Source organism: Coffea arabica, chromosome 7e (genome assembly GCF_036785885.1).
Source record: "Coffea arabica cultivar ET-39 chromosome 7e, Coffea Arabica ET-39 HiFi, whole genome shotgun sequence".
In the NCBI taxonomy this organism is placed as follows: Eukaryota; Viridiplantae; Streptophyta; class Magnoliopsida; order Gentianales; family Rubiaceae; genus Coffea; species Coffea arabica.
The window spans coordinates 13,469,497-13,484,078 of record NC_092323.1 but is presented as its reverse complement, the minus strand read 5'-3'; the positions used below and the strand labels follow the sequence as shown (position 1 = coordinate 13,484,078).

At 34.1% G+C, this 14,582-nt stretch overlaps 2 protein-coding genes and 1 long non-coding RNA gene across 5 annotated transcripts; 1 reads left to right on the top strand and 2 right to left on the bottom strand.

Moving 5' to 3' along the window:
• The first annotated feature begins 3,507 nt into the window (after positions 1–3,507).
• Positions 3,508–4,110, top strand: LOC113700545 (uncharacterized). Its single transcript, XM_027221021.1, has one exon. The coding sequence runs from the start codon at positions 3,508–3,510 to the stop codon at positions 4,108–4,110; it is 603 nt and encodes a 200-aa protein (XP_027076822.1).
• Positions 4,111–4,424: 314 nt separating this feature from the next.
• On the bottom strand, positions 4,425–7,800 carry LOC113701647 (uncharacterized). Of its 3 annotated transcripts, XR_011818665.1 has the most exons (4): positions 7,290–7,800; positions 6,998–7,091; positions 5,240–6,513; positions 4,425–5,077 (listed from the first exon to the last, which is right to left on the bottom strand). It is a non-coding gene; the product is annotated as an uncharacterized lncRNA (long non-coding RNA). The 3 variants fall into 3 exon arrangements; XR_011818666.1 differs by having other exon boundaries at positions 5,199–6,513; positions 6,998–7,800; XR_011818664.1 differs by having other exon boundaries at positions 6,998–7,800.
• A 2,690-nt stretch (positions 7,801–10,490) lies between these two features.
• On the bottom strand, positions 10,491–11,792 carry LOC113700544 (F-box/kelch-repeat protein At3g23880-like). The gene has a single exon (XM_027221020.1). The coding sequence runs from the start codon at positions 11,790–11,792 to the stop codon at positions 10,491–10,493; it is 1,302 nt and encodes a 433-aa protein (XP_027076821.1).
• Positions 11,793–14,582: the final 2,790 nt, after the last annotated feature.

Below are 14,582 nucleotides of genomic sequence, written 5' to 3'. Positions count from 1 at the left end.
TGAGAATGATTCAGGAATGAGCACGTGGTTTGGTCTGTGAATCTATATTTTTATACGTGTAAGAAAGGTAAATTGAAGAAGAAAGATAAATGGAAACAATTTTGATAAGATAAAAGAAAATTATAATGGAATGGCAAAATTGTAATATAACTGTCCTTATAGTCAACTAAGCTCAATTATTACAATGATGACAATCAAGTCCCAACACATATGGGAAAAACCGAAACAGAAATGCTGCTAAAGGGGTCCAATCGGGTGCAAGGAAAGTGAAGGCATGCAGCATTCATTTGAAAAATAGAGTAATAACATTTCCATTCGGAATTTTTGTTTGCACAAACACGGGCAATCCTCACGTACAAAGACGACCATAAATCGTCCAATAATATTTTGCCACATCACAAAAAAAAAGGAGCTCTCTTGGCACACCTCCACGCATTTAGTACATATGTGTTGATAATAACTTTCAAGGCTGCCGTTTGATATATAGTTCCATTTTGTTCGGTAGAAAATGAAAAAAAAATGACTTGCAATAATTATTTTGTTTCAAATTCTCGACAACTAGATCAGTAGTGCTCTGGAGATGTAGGCTCAACAACCAGCAAGAGGATAAGTGAATCAAACTTGGCTGCAAAAAAAAAATAAATAAATAAAGGATTCATTGCAGTACAATATAGTAGTTAATTAAAAGTTTTTTCCTGATTTAATGGGAAGTATTAGTACTCTTATTTGATATGAAGGAAAGAGTTTCTAAGCTGAATGAACACAGCATTTACAAAAATTAACAAAAGGGAAAACCTACATATTAACATATACTTGAATTTTTTGAGCTAAAATATACTTAAATTGTACGTGGGATTCCTTTAATCTCAGGCTTATATATAGTTCAGATAAGCATTATATTGGGCACAGTTGAAATGCTTAACGTATAAAACTGATTCTTTTTCTGGATGAGGATCTCTCCACTGGGCATTGTTTTCAAGACTTGCATGTTCAATTTGTCCTATTTTATAAGTTCTCTCGCTATCACTGATGAGCACTCTGAAAATTATTTCCTGCCAACTTGTTCATCACTTTAAAAGACAAACTATAGAACTATATATATTCTAGTGTACAAATGGGGGTACATATATAAAGATTAAAAAAGGAAACTTTACCGTTTCCTGTAGGTGTTTAGCTGTAAAGCCAAATCTTAGTGAAGTAGTTTGTCGCGATTCTCTGTCGTAGATATGCACTGATCTATATTCCAATAAGTTCCTTTTTGGCCCGACTGTCTCAAATCTTAATACTAGGTTCGGAGGCACTAGTTTGTTGGTCCGTTTGGACAGTATATTTTGAGAAAAAAAATTACAAATATCATCTTACTTGTATTATAAACACAATTTTTCAACTATCTTTTAATTTTACATACATCATATCATAAAAAAATACTATAATATTATTTTAAGTAATTTTTCAAAATTAATATCACATCACAAAAAGTACTACTATTATTTTGCCTTTCCGTGATTTTATGTGGTGCTACAGCAAATTCCAGTTCTAGCAATGCAGCTCTAGAGAAGAAATTAGTTAACATGCGGTCCATATTAAGCTTTCCTTCTTGTTTCTCTTCTTTCTTGGTCACAATTTTGGATTTTTATCCTTAGAAACTTGCATCGAGTTAGAAACTTCAAAAAAGTTATTCACATAATTGTCGTGAAATACGGATGAAATTACCTGTATATATATATATATGTATATGTGTGTGTGTGTGACAAGGGCCATGGAGGAAGTGTGATGGTGGTAAAGGGATTGAGAAAGAAGTATGAAATAACTTTGATTGAAGCATCCTAATTGTGCAAAGTACTTGGGAGAATTGCAACAAAATGGTGTGATAGGCACAATGGAAGTAAGTCTGACAGGGGTTAATCGATTTTTGTAGATACATTGAAATTGCACAAACTACAAAGGATGGGGAGTGCAACATATTCAGCAGAGCATAAATATTTGAAAATAGATTATAAACTAATCTTGTAAGCAGCAATAACATTTTGATCATTACATCTAGCAGAACATATGTTCGACAATAGGAAAGATAGGATTCACGACGTTTGCTAGAGTTTCGAAGTGACTTTTTTTTTATTTTATTTTAAACCTCTTTCTTTGTCCCCTAGTGTACTAAGTGGTTTACTAATTGCTAATTATTGGAGACTATTAGTGCTAATGGCAATTTTCTTATCTCAAGAATTTTCCTTTTTTTTTTTGCATTTTTTTAATTGTCTTCAAATTTGACTTATTTTATATATAAAAAAATGTATCACAAGAAACCTCTATGTGTTTGTGTGTGTCTATATATATATATATATATATATATATTCCATGGTATGTGGGCAATGTGTATTAAAGTAAGCTTTGAAATTACAATGGCATATAGCTAATATTCTCTTGGGAAAAAAGTGTCTAAACAATAAAATTAAAGGACCAAAGTAAAAGTATGTCTATTGTTGAAGGGTCTAAGTGAAATTTAACTAATTCTGTCACGTAGCAAGTAGAAAACAAAATATTCAGCCCAGGTCAAGTGCTTTAACAAGAAATCAAAATTCTCGTTCCTCGACAAAGATCCCCCCCACTCCCCTTAGTTTCTTAATCTGATTCTTCTCTTCTCTGCAATTAATTAATTTATTTACAGTGAACTCCTGCTTTGAACGATCATGGTATATCCTGTCAATCTAGCTATTATGATCTTGAGATCAAAAGAAAAGAGAGAGAGAAAAGTGCTCAAGAGGAATGCTTGCTTTAATTTTTAATCCCTTCAGTCATTTCCGATGTACTGAGGAAAGCAATAAGATTAAGGTGCGAGAATCAAACAATTAAACGAGATCCAATTACCAGGGGACATGTGTGTCGTGTACCACAGTAACTACTGGAGATAGGAAAGCAAGCAACGAACCATGAATGTTTTTTTGTTTTTTGTTTTTTTGAAAAATAATCCCATGAAAAAGTGGATATTTTATATGTTTAATGCATGGACTGAAATCTGAATGGTCAAGTGATCAACCCACTAAATTGATTTATCTAAGTGTTTTAACTCAATCTTCATCCAACAGTCGTTTATAGGAGGAGATAAACATTAGCCTTTCAAGAATCTGAAGAGCTTATATTTTATCCAACAGGTAATCTTTCACAAAATCACGAGTAGATTCGCTTGATGCCATATAATAACACACCAAATTTCTTCATATTGCTTGTTGCAACTAAATCTTATTGGGCCTGTGGCTATCTTTCTCGATTATTGAGGATAAGCAAGTTGTAATTTCATAAAAAAAAAATTTATACCACATTTAACAAAAAAAAAAAAGGAAAAAGTTATGCCACCTTCCTTCTCCTCTCCCAACAATGAAATGAAGTTCATGCATGATGGGAGCTATAAATAGTTCACCGAACCAAAGCTTCTCTTCATCAAAACATCACTCCTTAATTATTATCGTCTGACCCAGTCTCTGCCCCTCTCATACACTACTCACAATGAAAATGGATGCTTCTTCTCAATGTCTCTCAAGTCTTGTGTGTGAAGTAAGCATCATAAGAGCCAAAAATATGGAGTTCAAGTCTTCAGGAGACTTGTTTGTCAGATGCTATCTTCCAGCAGGAAACAACACAAGAAGAGTCCAACTCAATAGCAAAAAAATCTCATCCGAATCTGATTTGTTTTGGGATGAATTCTTTTCATTAGAGTGCCTAGGAACTGAAGATGCCATCAACTCATTAAGGCAAGGCAGTATTGTCTTTGAGTTGAGAAGCATTAAGTCAGTTCTTGAAAGACTTACTGGTGGATCAAAAATCATGGGGAGAGCTGAAATTCCATTGGAAAATGGTTTCGAATCACCAAACATGGAAGTCGAGACATGGGTTAGGATGAATTCAAAGAATCCACGCTTGCATCAAGATGTCATGCCCCCCTCAGTGCAGGTAAAGGTGAAAATTGGAGTTCCAGAGATGACTAACGAATGGAGTCAAAATAATGACAGGTTGAGGAGGAGGAGGTGGGATTATTCATGTGGTTGCAAAGAAGGTGGATGTCAATCTCTTGATTATGACTTGTTTGCACTTGGATTTGCTCTGGAAGCCTTGTAGATTAGGGGTTGTAAAGCACTAATAAGGTGCTTAATTAATTTAGATTAGCTACAAGAAATTTGGCTTGTTGCGACGCCAAGAATGTGCTGCAAAAAGTCCAAAAATCGCCGCAAAAAAGTATTTGCGACGCTTTTGCAACGCAAGTCCTTTGTGCTTCAAAAGTAGCCGTTACAAAAGAAAACGACACTTTATTTTAAATGTGTCGCAAGTATTTGCCGCACAATTAGCGACACATATTAGTGCCACAAAATATGCAAGCAGAACAAAAATTGCGCGGCAAATCATGCGACACAAAAATTGCATCACAAATAGTCTCCTTCAATAAACAGATGCACTGAAGTGATTTACACTTTTTGCATATTTTTATGAATTATTTTCCATGCTTGTAGTACATTCCCCTTTCAAGTGTTAATTCAATTCACTATCTAAATGGAAACAATCATTGCAAATTTCCAAATTCATCATTATAACCTAATTCTAAAAGGTACAAGTAGTTCCTAATTCCAACCAATTTTGCAAAAGTCATCACGTTTCAATATGATTAGGCCACATTGAAACAATTTTCATAATAATTGCAACTTCCTTCCAGAAATGGCATGGCAAATGTAAACAATCCACTGAATTCGGCTCCTGCAACTTCCTTTACTAGTGCCATATATATGTGGGCTGCGTCATCAAAACTCAATGAACTTGAGACAGCAAAAACCCGAAGAGTAGTGCAAACTGTCCTTATGGAGGAAATGGTGTTCAGATGCCATCTCCAAGTGTTCCTTGAGTACCTTACTACAACCGCAACTCAATCCTTATCCTTTCCAGTCTCCAAAAGCATCATCATCTAACAATCCTCCACAGACTTCACTTGGTGGCTTACCGACCGGAACACACATGAATTCTGCTAGTTCACCGAACATTGCAATGCAACAGCCAACATTTTCCAGTGACACAGATGCAAATGATTCCCAGAGTTCTGTTCAAAAAATCATACATGAAATGATGATGTCAAATCAGCTTGGTGGTGGTATCATGGGCATCAATAATATGGGGAATGACATGAAATTAATGCCAACGAGCAATAATATGGGTCTAACTAGTAATAACTGCATCGTTGGAGATGGGGTAACCAACCAACCAGTCCAGTCTTCAGTCCGCAGCTTGGGTTTATAAGCTTATTTGGGAAATAGCCAACTAGAAGCCATTGCATGTATTAATCTGGGCAGAATTAACACACACATATAAGAAACTGGTAACTCTTACAAAAAGAATTAACCAAAGTTGCTACAGGTAGTAATATTTGGTAAATAAGGAATTTTCTTTTAAAATGAAACTGAATTTTACTAAATACCAAGAACACCAATTATTAAATGGTATGTTGAAGCCAAGGAGGAAATGGCGAAATTTGTCAATGACTCAGTGAACACAGAATTGCACTCAATTGGCAAAAATTAAATTAGCTACTATTTCGTATTCAACCATCCTTAACCAAATAGTTAGCTACCATTCAGTGGGCCACTTAACTACAGATGAGCCAATACATGGATGAGTTGATACCTAACCTGCCATGAAAGTCCATTCAGTGGCCAAGAAAGTTAGCAATTTAACTTGTCATTGGACCTGAGAAAGCTAAAAGAATTTACATTTCACACAAACATATTCAGAAAAAAAAAAAGAACGATAAAAGAATAATTAACAATACCATTAAAAGCATTTTCCATCCTCTATTTTGCATGACTTGAATCCATATATCATAATTTTACACATGACTAAAAACTGCATGATTACTGAATTCCATAAAGCTATTGAACTCCAAGGCTTATTGTAGAAATTGTGTAGCTCACTTTAACATTGGCAGCATTCTTTTCAATTCTCCAGTCAGTGATTTGTTTAGTAACAACGTTAACATCCTAAACTAAGTTTCATATATTAGCATAGATTTGATAGCTTATACATACATGTTCTGTTTTATGACTATATTGCTGATGGTACCTAGTTGGCCCATCATTGAATAACTGAATATTTATAATGCAGTTATATATCCAGTGTATTCCAAAAATTTAAGAAATGAGAAAGTATGCAACCAATAATCCCAATTTGAGGATCCTACGGTTCTTTTAGAAAGCACCTTAATTCTGATTTCCAGCCTAAATCCAATACTTTCAACTCTATCAATTCTCACCACTCAATCGCAATCGAATTCCAGCAACAATGTCCACTGAAATTAAAGGAAAACGAAAAGAGAATAGATGCCTAGCTGAATTTCTTGCATGCTGCTTCTACTACACCTCATCTGTTCTGCATTTGCCTACCCAGATATATATATATATATATATATATATATATATATATATATATATTTGTGCTCTTTTTAGATGGCAAAACTCTACAACAACAATCTCTCCTGGGTGACTGCAAGATAGAATGGTTATAATTAGTGTCGGTCCTGATAGAAGTTATGTAAATAACACAAACACCAAGCTAATAATGAGAGAAGGTGGGCCTACTATTATACCCGTAGAGGCAATCATGCTTAACAATTTTGTGTTACAATATTATCATACCATGTCATAGTGTGAAGCAAAAATTCTTGCTACCATAAGCAAGTGCATTTTTAAGTAGTTTGAATGCCTTGTAACCATTTTTAAGGATTAAATCAGGAATTACTTGGTCTAAAACAGCAATACTTGATTGCCATTTTCCACTTTCTTGAAATGATTATGCTCCAAAGTTGGGATTTCTCCTAAACTATTTGTGTGATCCCAGTCTCCAAGAACAGGGAGATTTGTTTACAAGCATTTATGACAGAATTACAAATAACACCTAATATCAGTAGCATGATAATCGGACAAATATATAAACCAGAGGATGGAGTGCACTTAAGCTTCAAATGTACCTTCTGCCAACGGCTGCTATCTGGTTGTTTCAAGACAACGACTGTATTGAGTTTCTCAGGCGATTTCATTTCCATTTGCAATATGGGCTGGACTCTTTAAAACGAGAGTAAACTCATATTATCTCCCCTTAAGTCACATTAAATATTCTAAAGAATTACAAAAAATACATAAAAATAACCACAAAAGTCTATAAACTCCCGAGCACTAAGGGCATGTAATAAATTCTCTGATTTTACCATAAAATAAATGAATAAAGTGAAAAAAAATTGCAAAGGAATTGAGCTTAGTTACCTTGCTTTTGAACCAGAATAGCTAGCAAAATTGTTAGGTAAGTTCTCTCAAAGCTACAATTAGTTCACCGATGATCAAAATTACATGGAGAAGCACTGCAATTGGGAATCGATTTCAACTGCTGAGAATAAAAATGGAGGAGGTCTATCTTCCTCGTGTTAAAACCCTAGCTTCAGGCGTCGAAACCAATTAGCAATCAATCTGTCTATTCTTCTGGAATTCCTTTGTATCTCAAAGATGAAGGTGGTTGCCGCATATTCGTTGGCCGTATTCGGAGGAAAATGGAGGAGGTGGAATTAGGTTTGACCATTTGAGAGAGAGAGAGAGAGAGAGAAAGCGAGATAAGTTCATTGGGAATTCGGAATCAGAATTTAGAATTTGGAAGAAAGAAGTGTGGGAGATTTGAAATTAGCAGAGAATGGAGACATTGGAAGTGAAAGCCGGTTTCCCCTTTTTTTTTAATACCTTTTTCTAGATTCATTAAAACTACGTCATGTTACCACAAAAATTATGCGCCTTTGTCAACTTTGCCACAAAATTTGAAATGTGCAGTTTATTAGCTGCATTTTCTCCTTGTGCCGCAGCGAAAACGTCACAAAAAGCCTACTTTCCTGTAGTGTTAGGTGAATGGTTCTGCTAAGTCATCCTGCTTAAAGAAAACAGCATTTGCAAAAAGTAACAAAAGAGAAAGCTAGTACGTACTGTTTAATGAGGATCTCTCCATTACTTGCATCAATTTCAAGGCTTACATGTTTAGTTTGTTGTAGTTTATATGTTCTCTCGCTATCATTGATAAGCACTCTGAAAATTATTTCTTGCCTACTTGTTCATCACTTAAAACACGAATTACATAGAACTACTGTATAGTGCAAAGGTTACATAAAGATTTAAAAATAAATCTTTTTGGTATTCTTGGTGTTACTTGGCTGCAAAGCCAAATCTTGGTGAACGAATTTATAGATATGGACTGATCTATATTCCAATAGGCAGCTGCCTTGTGGCCTGACTGTCTCAAATGTTAATACTAGCTTCGTAGGCACTATGTTTTCTCCTTTCTTTTACTTTCTGCGATTTTGTGTGTTTGCTGCTGCAGATTCTAAGGGTGTATTTGATAAAATTGAAATTTAAAAATTAAAATCTAAAATTTGAAATATGAATTCATTGATTTACTGAATTGTTAAGCATCAAATTTGATACATTTGACTGTATATCATCACATTAAGTGATAAGTGAATAACTTATCATTTATTTTTTGAAGCGAGTTTTGTCTAAAAAATTCAGTGCCACTTAATTAACTCAGATATTTTACTCTTAATTATTAAATGCATTTGAATATGTTAAGATCTTAACTCATTAGATTTAAATGTTAAATTGAATTATCAAATAAGGCCTAAATCTAACAATGTAGTTCAAGAGAAGAAATTAGTTGAATAGGGTCCATGTTAAGCTTTCCTTTTCGTTTCTCTTCATTTTTGGTTGCAACTTATGACTTTTTATCACGAGAAAGGCAAATATTGCTTGCATCGACTTAAGACAAAATGATAATGAAACTTAAAAAATCATTTGCATAATTGTCGCGAAAATGTGGATGTGAATTACTAAAAAATATTGTGACAAGGACATTGAATGATAAATATAGAGAACTAAATGATTACTCGTAGAGGTATAAAAAATGGATATATGGATCATAATTGATTTCATATAAATGGATCATGGATTCAATGATTCAATCCTTTTAAATCCATAAAATAAATGGTGTATGTGGATTGGATCCAAATGGATAATAGAGATCCAATTGTCCATTAAAATCCATTTAACTAATACATAACTAATTCTATCATTTCATTTTTCTATTTTTTCTCTATTTTTTGATTTCTATTTCTTGCCTATCTTTTTCTCTTTTGGCTGAAGAAAGAGGAATTAAAGCTTGTAGAGTATCTAATCCTTAAATTTGAACAAAATTCTCCTTCTCCTTTCCATTTTAGTAAGAATTTAATCTTTAAATTTGATAATTTTAGGAAAAATTAAGAAGGATTTTGTGAAGAAAATGCCAAACTAACTTTTTTTTTTCAAAAAAGAAAAAGAAAAGAAAATTATGCAGGAGCGAAAATGGAGGTAACTCCAAAGAGCCGGACAAAGTGAACAGAAGAATTTATTCTTCCAATGGCAATCTAAAATCATGTTGGTGTTGGGCTAGATTGCCTACGCGGCTCAGAACCAGAGAATGTTCAGTGATAAAAAGGAAGAAAGACGGAATCTATTGAGATATTTGACTTTCATTGAATTCTTGGATGGGAAAAATTTGTGATTGAGAGATAGTTTTCTGGCGAGCAACGAGTACCTGGATTTGTTTTATTACTTTCTTGAATGGATTTAGATGGATTATCCACTTGAAACCATCAAACCAATTGGTTTTACGCAGATGTTCATCAATATCCATCTAAATTTCTTTAGTAATCCAAAACCATTTGAATGAGGCGGATATGGATGAAAATTGTCACCTCTAATTACTCGCATAAATGTTGCAAAATCTGGATGAGAATTACTAGGAATACAGAATGGATACTTATTTTATAATTTTGTTACTCTTTACAATTTTTTTTTCCTAAAATTTTAACGCTTTTCATCAAATTTCTATGCCATTTCATTGTTGCGAGTAATTGTATAATTGTAAAATCTATGCAAACTCATTTGGCTGAATTAAACTACGCTTGTTTGATCAAAATATTGGAGACCAGCTTTATCAAAATTAATACTTTAGTGACTACATTTATTTGAACTGATATATTAAGGACCAAGTCAGTCCACAGTCCAAAAATATTGGGAAATAATTGTATTTTCCCTACTAAGTTGAATACGTTATTTAACATAACGCTATTATATACCAAAGAACTCAAACCAAGAATCGAAAATTTCCAATCTCCAATAACCTAAAAAAGAACTTTCTACCCGTCAAAAGATCGTGTTGTTATATAGATCAAGATTGTCGAGTCATGGCATGGATCAGAAGCAACAGAAGAAGCTGCTTCTTGGATTGGGCAAAATAAACAATCAAGTAGTAAACAGTTTCATTGTGCCATATAATTAAACCGGTGATGATTAAAATCTAGACCTTCGCTATGAACAACGGTGAATATATATAATGCAAGGAAGCTAATTATCATAACAACCACTTGTTGCAACACATAATTTTGTAATTATCTAATCCCTACACACGAAGCAGCCGAATAATTTTCTTGAATTCTTCTTGGTCTTTTCTTCTCCTCCGTTGGCATAGGAATCAATGATCTCTTGAGAAATTTTCCTTTCACCATCTGGTATAACACGAACTAAACTCTCCACATAATTATCCACTACAAAGTACTTGAACCAAAGCCAAGAAGGTTTGATATCATGATAAGCCAACCCACTGATGGCATCCTCAATCAATTGGCTATCTGGATCATACAAAACCAGACGTCCTGATTCTTTACGTATTGGTGCTGCATAATGTGCTTGAAATGCCAGAATCTTCCCACCTGATGTGACATCAGTTGTGCTAAGATGAGGCCAGATAACCATATCCGAGTTTCTTGTGATCACAAATTGTTTTACCCAAGAACCTTCTTCTTTCATTGCCCAAAGCTCAAACTCTCCTGATGTGAAACCACTTACGGAAACACACCCCCTAAACAATCTAAGCCTCCGGTATGAGTTAACGGGAACGTAACTTGGAACCGTAATCACTTGAAATATTTCTCGTTTCATATCAAACGCGTTCAACCAAATGCACCCTTCCTCGTCAGTCCCACTTATCCAATAAAGGAATCCTTCATGAATCACACCTACACAATCATGACGCTCAACCCGTCTGGGCGCTCCGGGAACAGTGTCAAAGGTGATAGTTTTCCAGGAATGGTTTCTTAGGGTATAGATCCCAACCTTGTAGCTGACATACCCTTCTGGTACTACTTTCAGCCTGCATACTTTTGCCACTATATAATCGTCCGCTCCTGGGTCGTAGCCAAAGCCTACAGCAATAGTCCAATAACCTGTGCATATGCTTCTAGGTAACAACTTGAATTGCCCTAAAGCTGGGTTCCAAAGATATAGTATCGAGTCCCCGCTACAACCGCAATCCTGGAGAATACATAGCAGCCCATTAGAGCTGCCTACGACGTACATTTGCATCCCAAGATACATGAATTCGTCGCGTTGATGAATAATTGTCCGTTGATTATCAGAATTCGCGAAACCTGGGGCATCCAGGATGGATCGATGGCAGGGGCAATAGGTGATCCAATTGCGCATGTAGATTTTGCGGTGTGCCTTGTTTTGGAGAGATTGTTGCAGATGAGACTTGATGAATTCTGGATCTGAGTTTATGAGATTCCGCCATGCCTTACAGACGCAAGTCAGTCTTATGAGGGTCTTCACTGGTAGACAAGTCAAGATAAAACAACTGATGATGTCTTCTGGTAACGAAGGCAAGATACTTGGATTTGAAGGTTCATCGGCCTCCATCTATGCTGATCCCAGAATTATAACTTAAAATTAAATCTTTGACTCTTGATGTTATACCCTGAGATATCGAAGCGATAAGGGGGGAAAAAGATGACGTAAGCATATGGATCAACAAATTAACAGCAATAGTCGATCTGCTTTTGTCGTCGCATAGGATTAGTACAACGAGGTTGCTGCTGCCATTAATGTTGAAGTTGATGATCTTCTGCGTATTTCAAGGAAATAAAAATGGCCAAGATTGATTGCGAGAGAGAGAGAGAGAGAGCGGGTGGGATGGGAGAGAGCAGCAAAATTTGTTTTAGTTGGAAGTATTAGACCATTAAGAAGACGTCAGCAATTTATTATGGTTCCTTCTCTGGCTGCTCCGCTTCTAGTGCCGTGCGAGGTTTTGGCTTGGGTTCGCATTTACCGGGGCATTCAAGAAATTAGTTTGAGCGTGCTAAAACACAAAGCCAATATATATCTTTGAGTTTTTAGACGGGTGGGTGATCAATCCCAGTGACAAAATCAGTTGAGGTTTTGACAGGAAGAAATCAAACATACAGTGACAAAATACACCTTACACAGTGATGACTCTCCAAAAGAAGTAAAAAAAAAAAAAAATTGTAAAAAAATGAGACCAAGACCAAGACCAACATTGAGGATCGCACAATTCAGTCGAAACGCTTGCAAATTTACTATCCATACTATGGCCAACATTTCGATAGCCAACATTTTCATTTTGTCAAGGGCTCAATAGTTCAATTGACTGCACGAAAAACATGATTTTTTTTTTAAAAAAAAAATTTGAGGGAGAAGAGCTGTGGATGAGGTGCTAGTGTGCTTTGCGCGAGTGCATGACGTGGAAAGACACACCATTACGCCTAGGCATGTCAATGAATCAAATCTTACTCAAATCCAATGCAGATCTAATTTATTTGGGTAAGATTTGAATTTAATTTCTCAAACCTAGATCGTACCCAAACTCAGATCCTGTAAAAAAATCATGGATTTCAATAGGATTTGATTTTTTATGATCCATATCCAAATTAAAATTCATATCAGACTCTACCCAGACCCATGTATATATAATTAAATTATATATGTGTGTGTATGTATATATATTAGTAAATTTATAAAATATTCTAATATTCTATGGTTATTGGATTAAATACAATAAGACTTCATGATTGTTTCTTTTTTCAACCTAATTCTAGTTGTCATTGTAATTAGCACAAATTTTTTCAGAAAAAGGAGAAAAAATAAAGGTAAATAAATGAAAGATTTGATGTAGATACAATAAAATTTTCAAAAATAAATAGAAGAAGTCGATAGTAATTAGTTTTTTGAGTCTATAATATTGCATTCAATTTTTTGAATATTAATTTTATTATTTGAAAATAAAAATTGGATGGTGTTTATATAGATATATTTTTTAAATCTATATATTTTTATTTTAGTATGTTTACAAAAATATAATGGATACACATTGGATAGCTAGATCCAGGAGCGTCTAGGTTTCAACCTAATTTTTCATATCCATAAGGATCTGGGTTTGTATCTGAGCTTAACTAAATTTAATGGGTCCGAATTTGGATCAAAGGATTCAAGAACCCAAATCCTATCCATTGACATGTCTAAGTGTGGTAACACAAAGAACCATGTTAGATTAAACAAGATTAAGTGAAGCAAAGGAAAGAAACAAGATTCTTTGCTAATATAGTAGATGCTTTTACAATTGTCATTACCAAATATATCAAAATTGGAAATCGACCCCAAAAAATTGGAATTCCTGGTTCGTCCCTCTATGTCAAGCATATTCTTCTTCATTTTTTAAAGCGCAAGATCTTGTGTTAGGTGAAAGCAGTAACAGAAGGAAATGTACTAGTAAGCTACAAAGTTGGGATTTATACTCTTTAGAAACCATTCTTGGAGAACAATCAGCTTTGAATTATATTTTGGGATCGTGTGTCTGTGATTCATCGAGGCTTTTATTATTATTATTATTATTATTGGATAAGTAGGATTAATGAGAAGTTTGGTTGAATGCGTTTGATGTGAATCGTGAAATATCCACAGAATTGGAATTGGAATTCTATAGAATTAGAATTCTATGAATTGGAATTCTAAAACATTGGAATTCTTTTGTTTGGGAAATGCATAGAATTGATACAGAATTCATTTGGAATTCCAAATTCTTTGTTTGGATGGTTGAAGAATTCATTAAAAATTAGAATTGTTTCCAACTAACATTTCCTTACATAAAAAATTTCTTTTTTTTTACTATATAATAATTTTTTAACATTTAGCTAATTGTTACTAAAGCTTTTTAAGGAAAAAGCCAATTAGTGCCATTAATAATTTATTTTTTTTCTTGCATTTAACTAATTGTTACTAAAGCTTTAAAGAAAAAAACAAATTAGTTCCTTTTCTACAAAAAAAAAATATTATTCTTGTTTCTATTTTTCTTAATAAAATTATATTAAATAAAAAATAATTGTATATTGATTCTAACTTAAAAAGTAGTTAATAGTTATCAAGTTAAAACCTTGATGCTTTTTTTTTAAAGTTAAGAACTTTAAATTTTAGAAAATCAAAAGCCTACTCTATGATAGATATGAATTGGGGAGGAAAGTCAAAACTTGTATCTATTATTATAAATGTTTGAGTTTGTATCTATGATATCCCCTTCGATCATAGCAGTCACACCTATGCCAACCGCATTAGTATTCGGTCTCCTATGAGCAGAGTAGCAATACTCACTTTAATCAACTCTGCATCCTCCACTTCTGTCCTCTGAGTTAGGTTAGC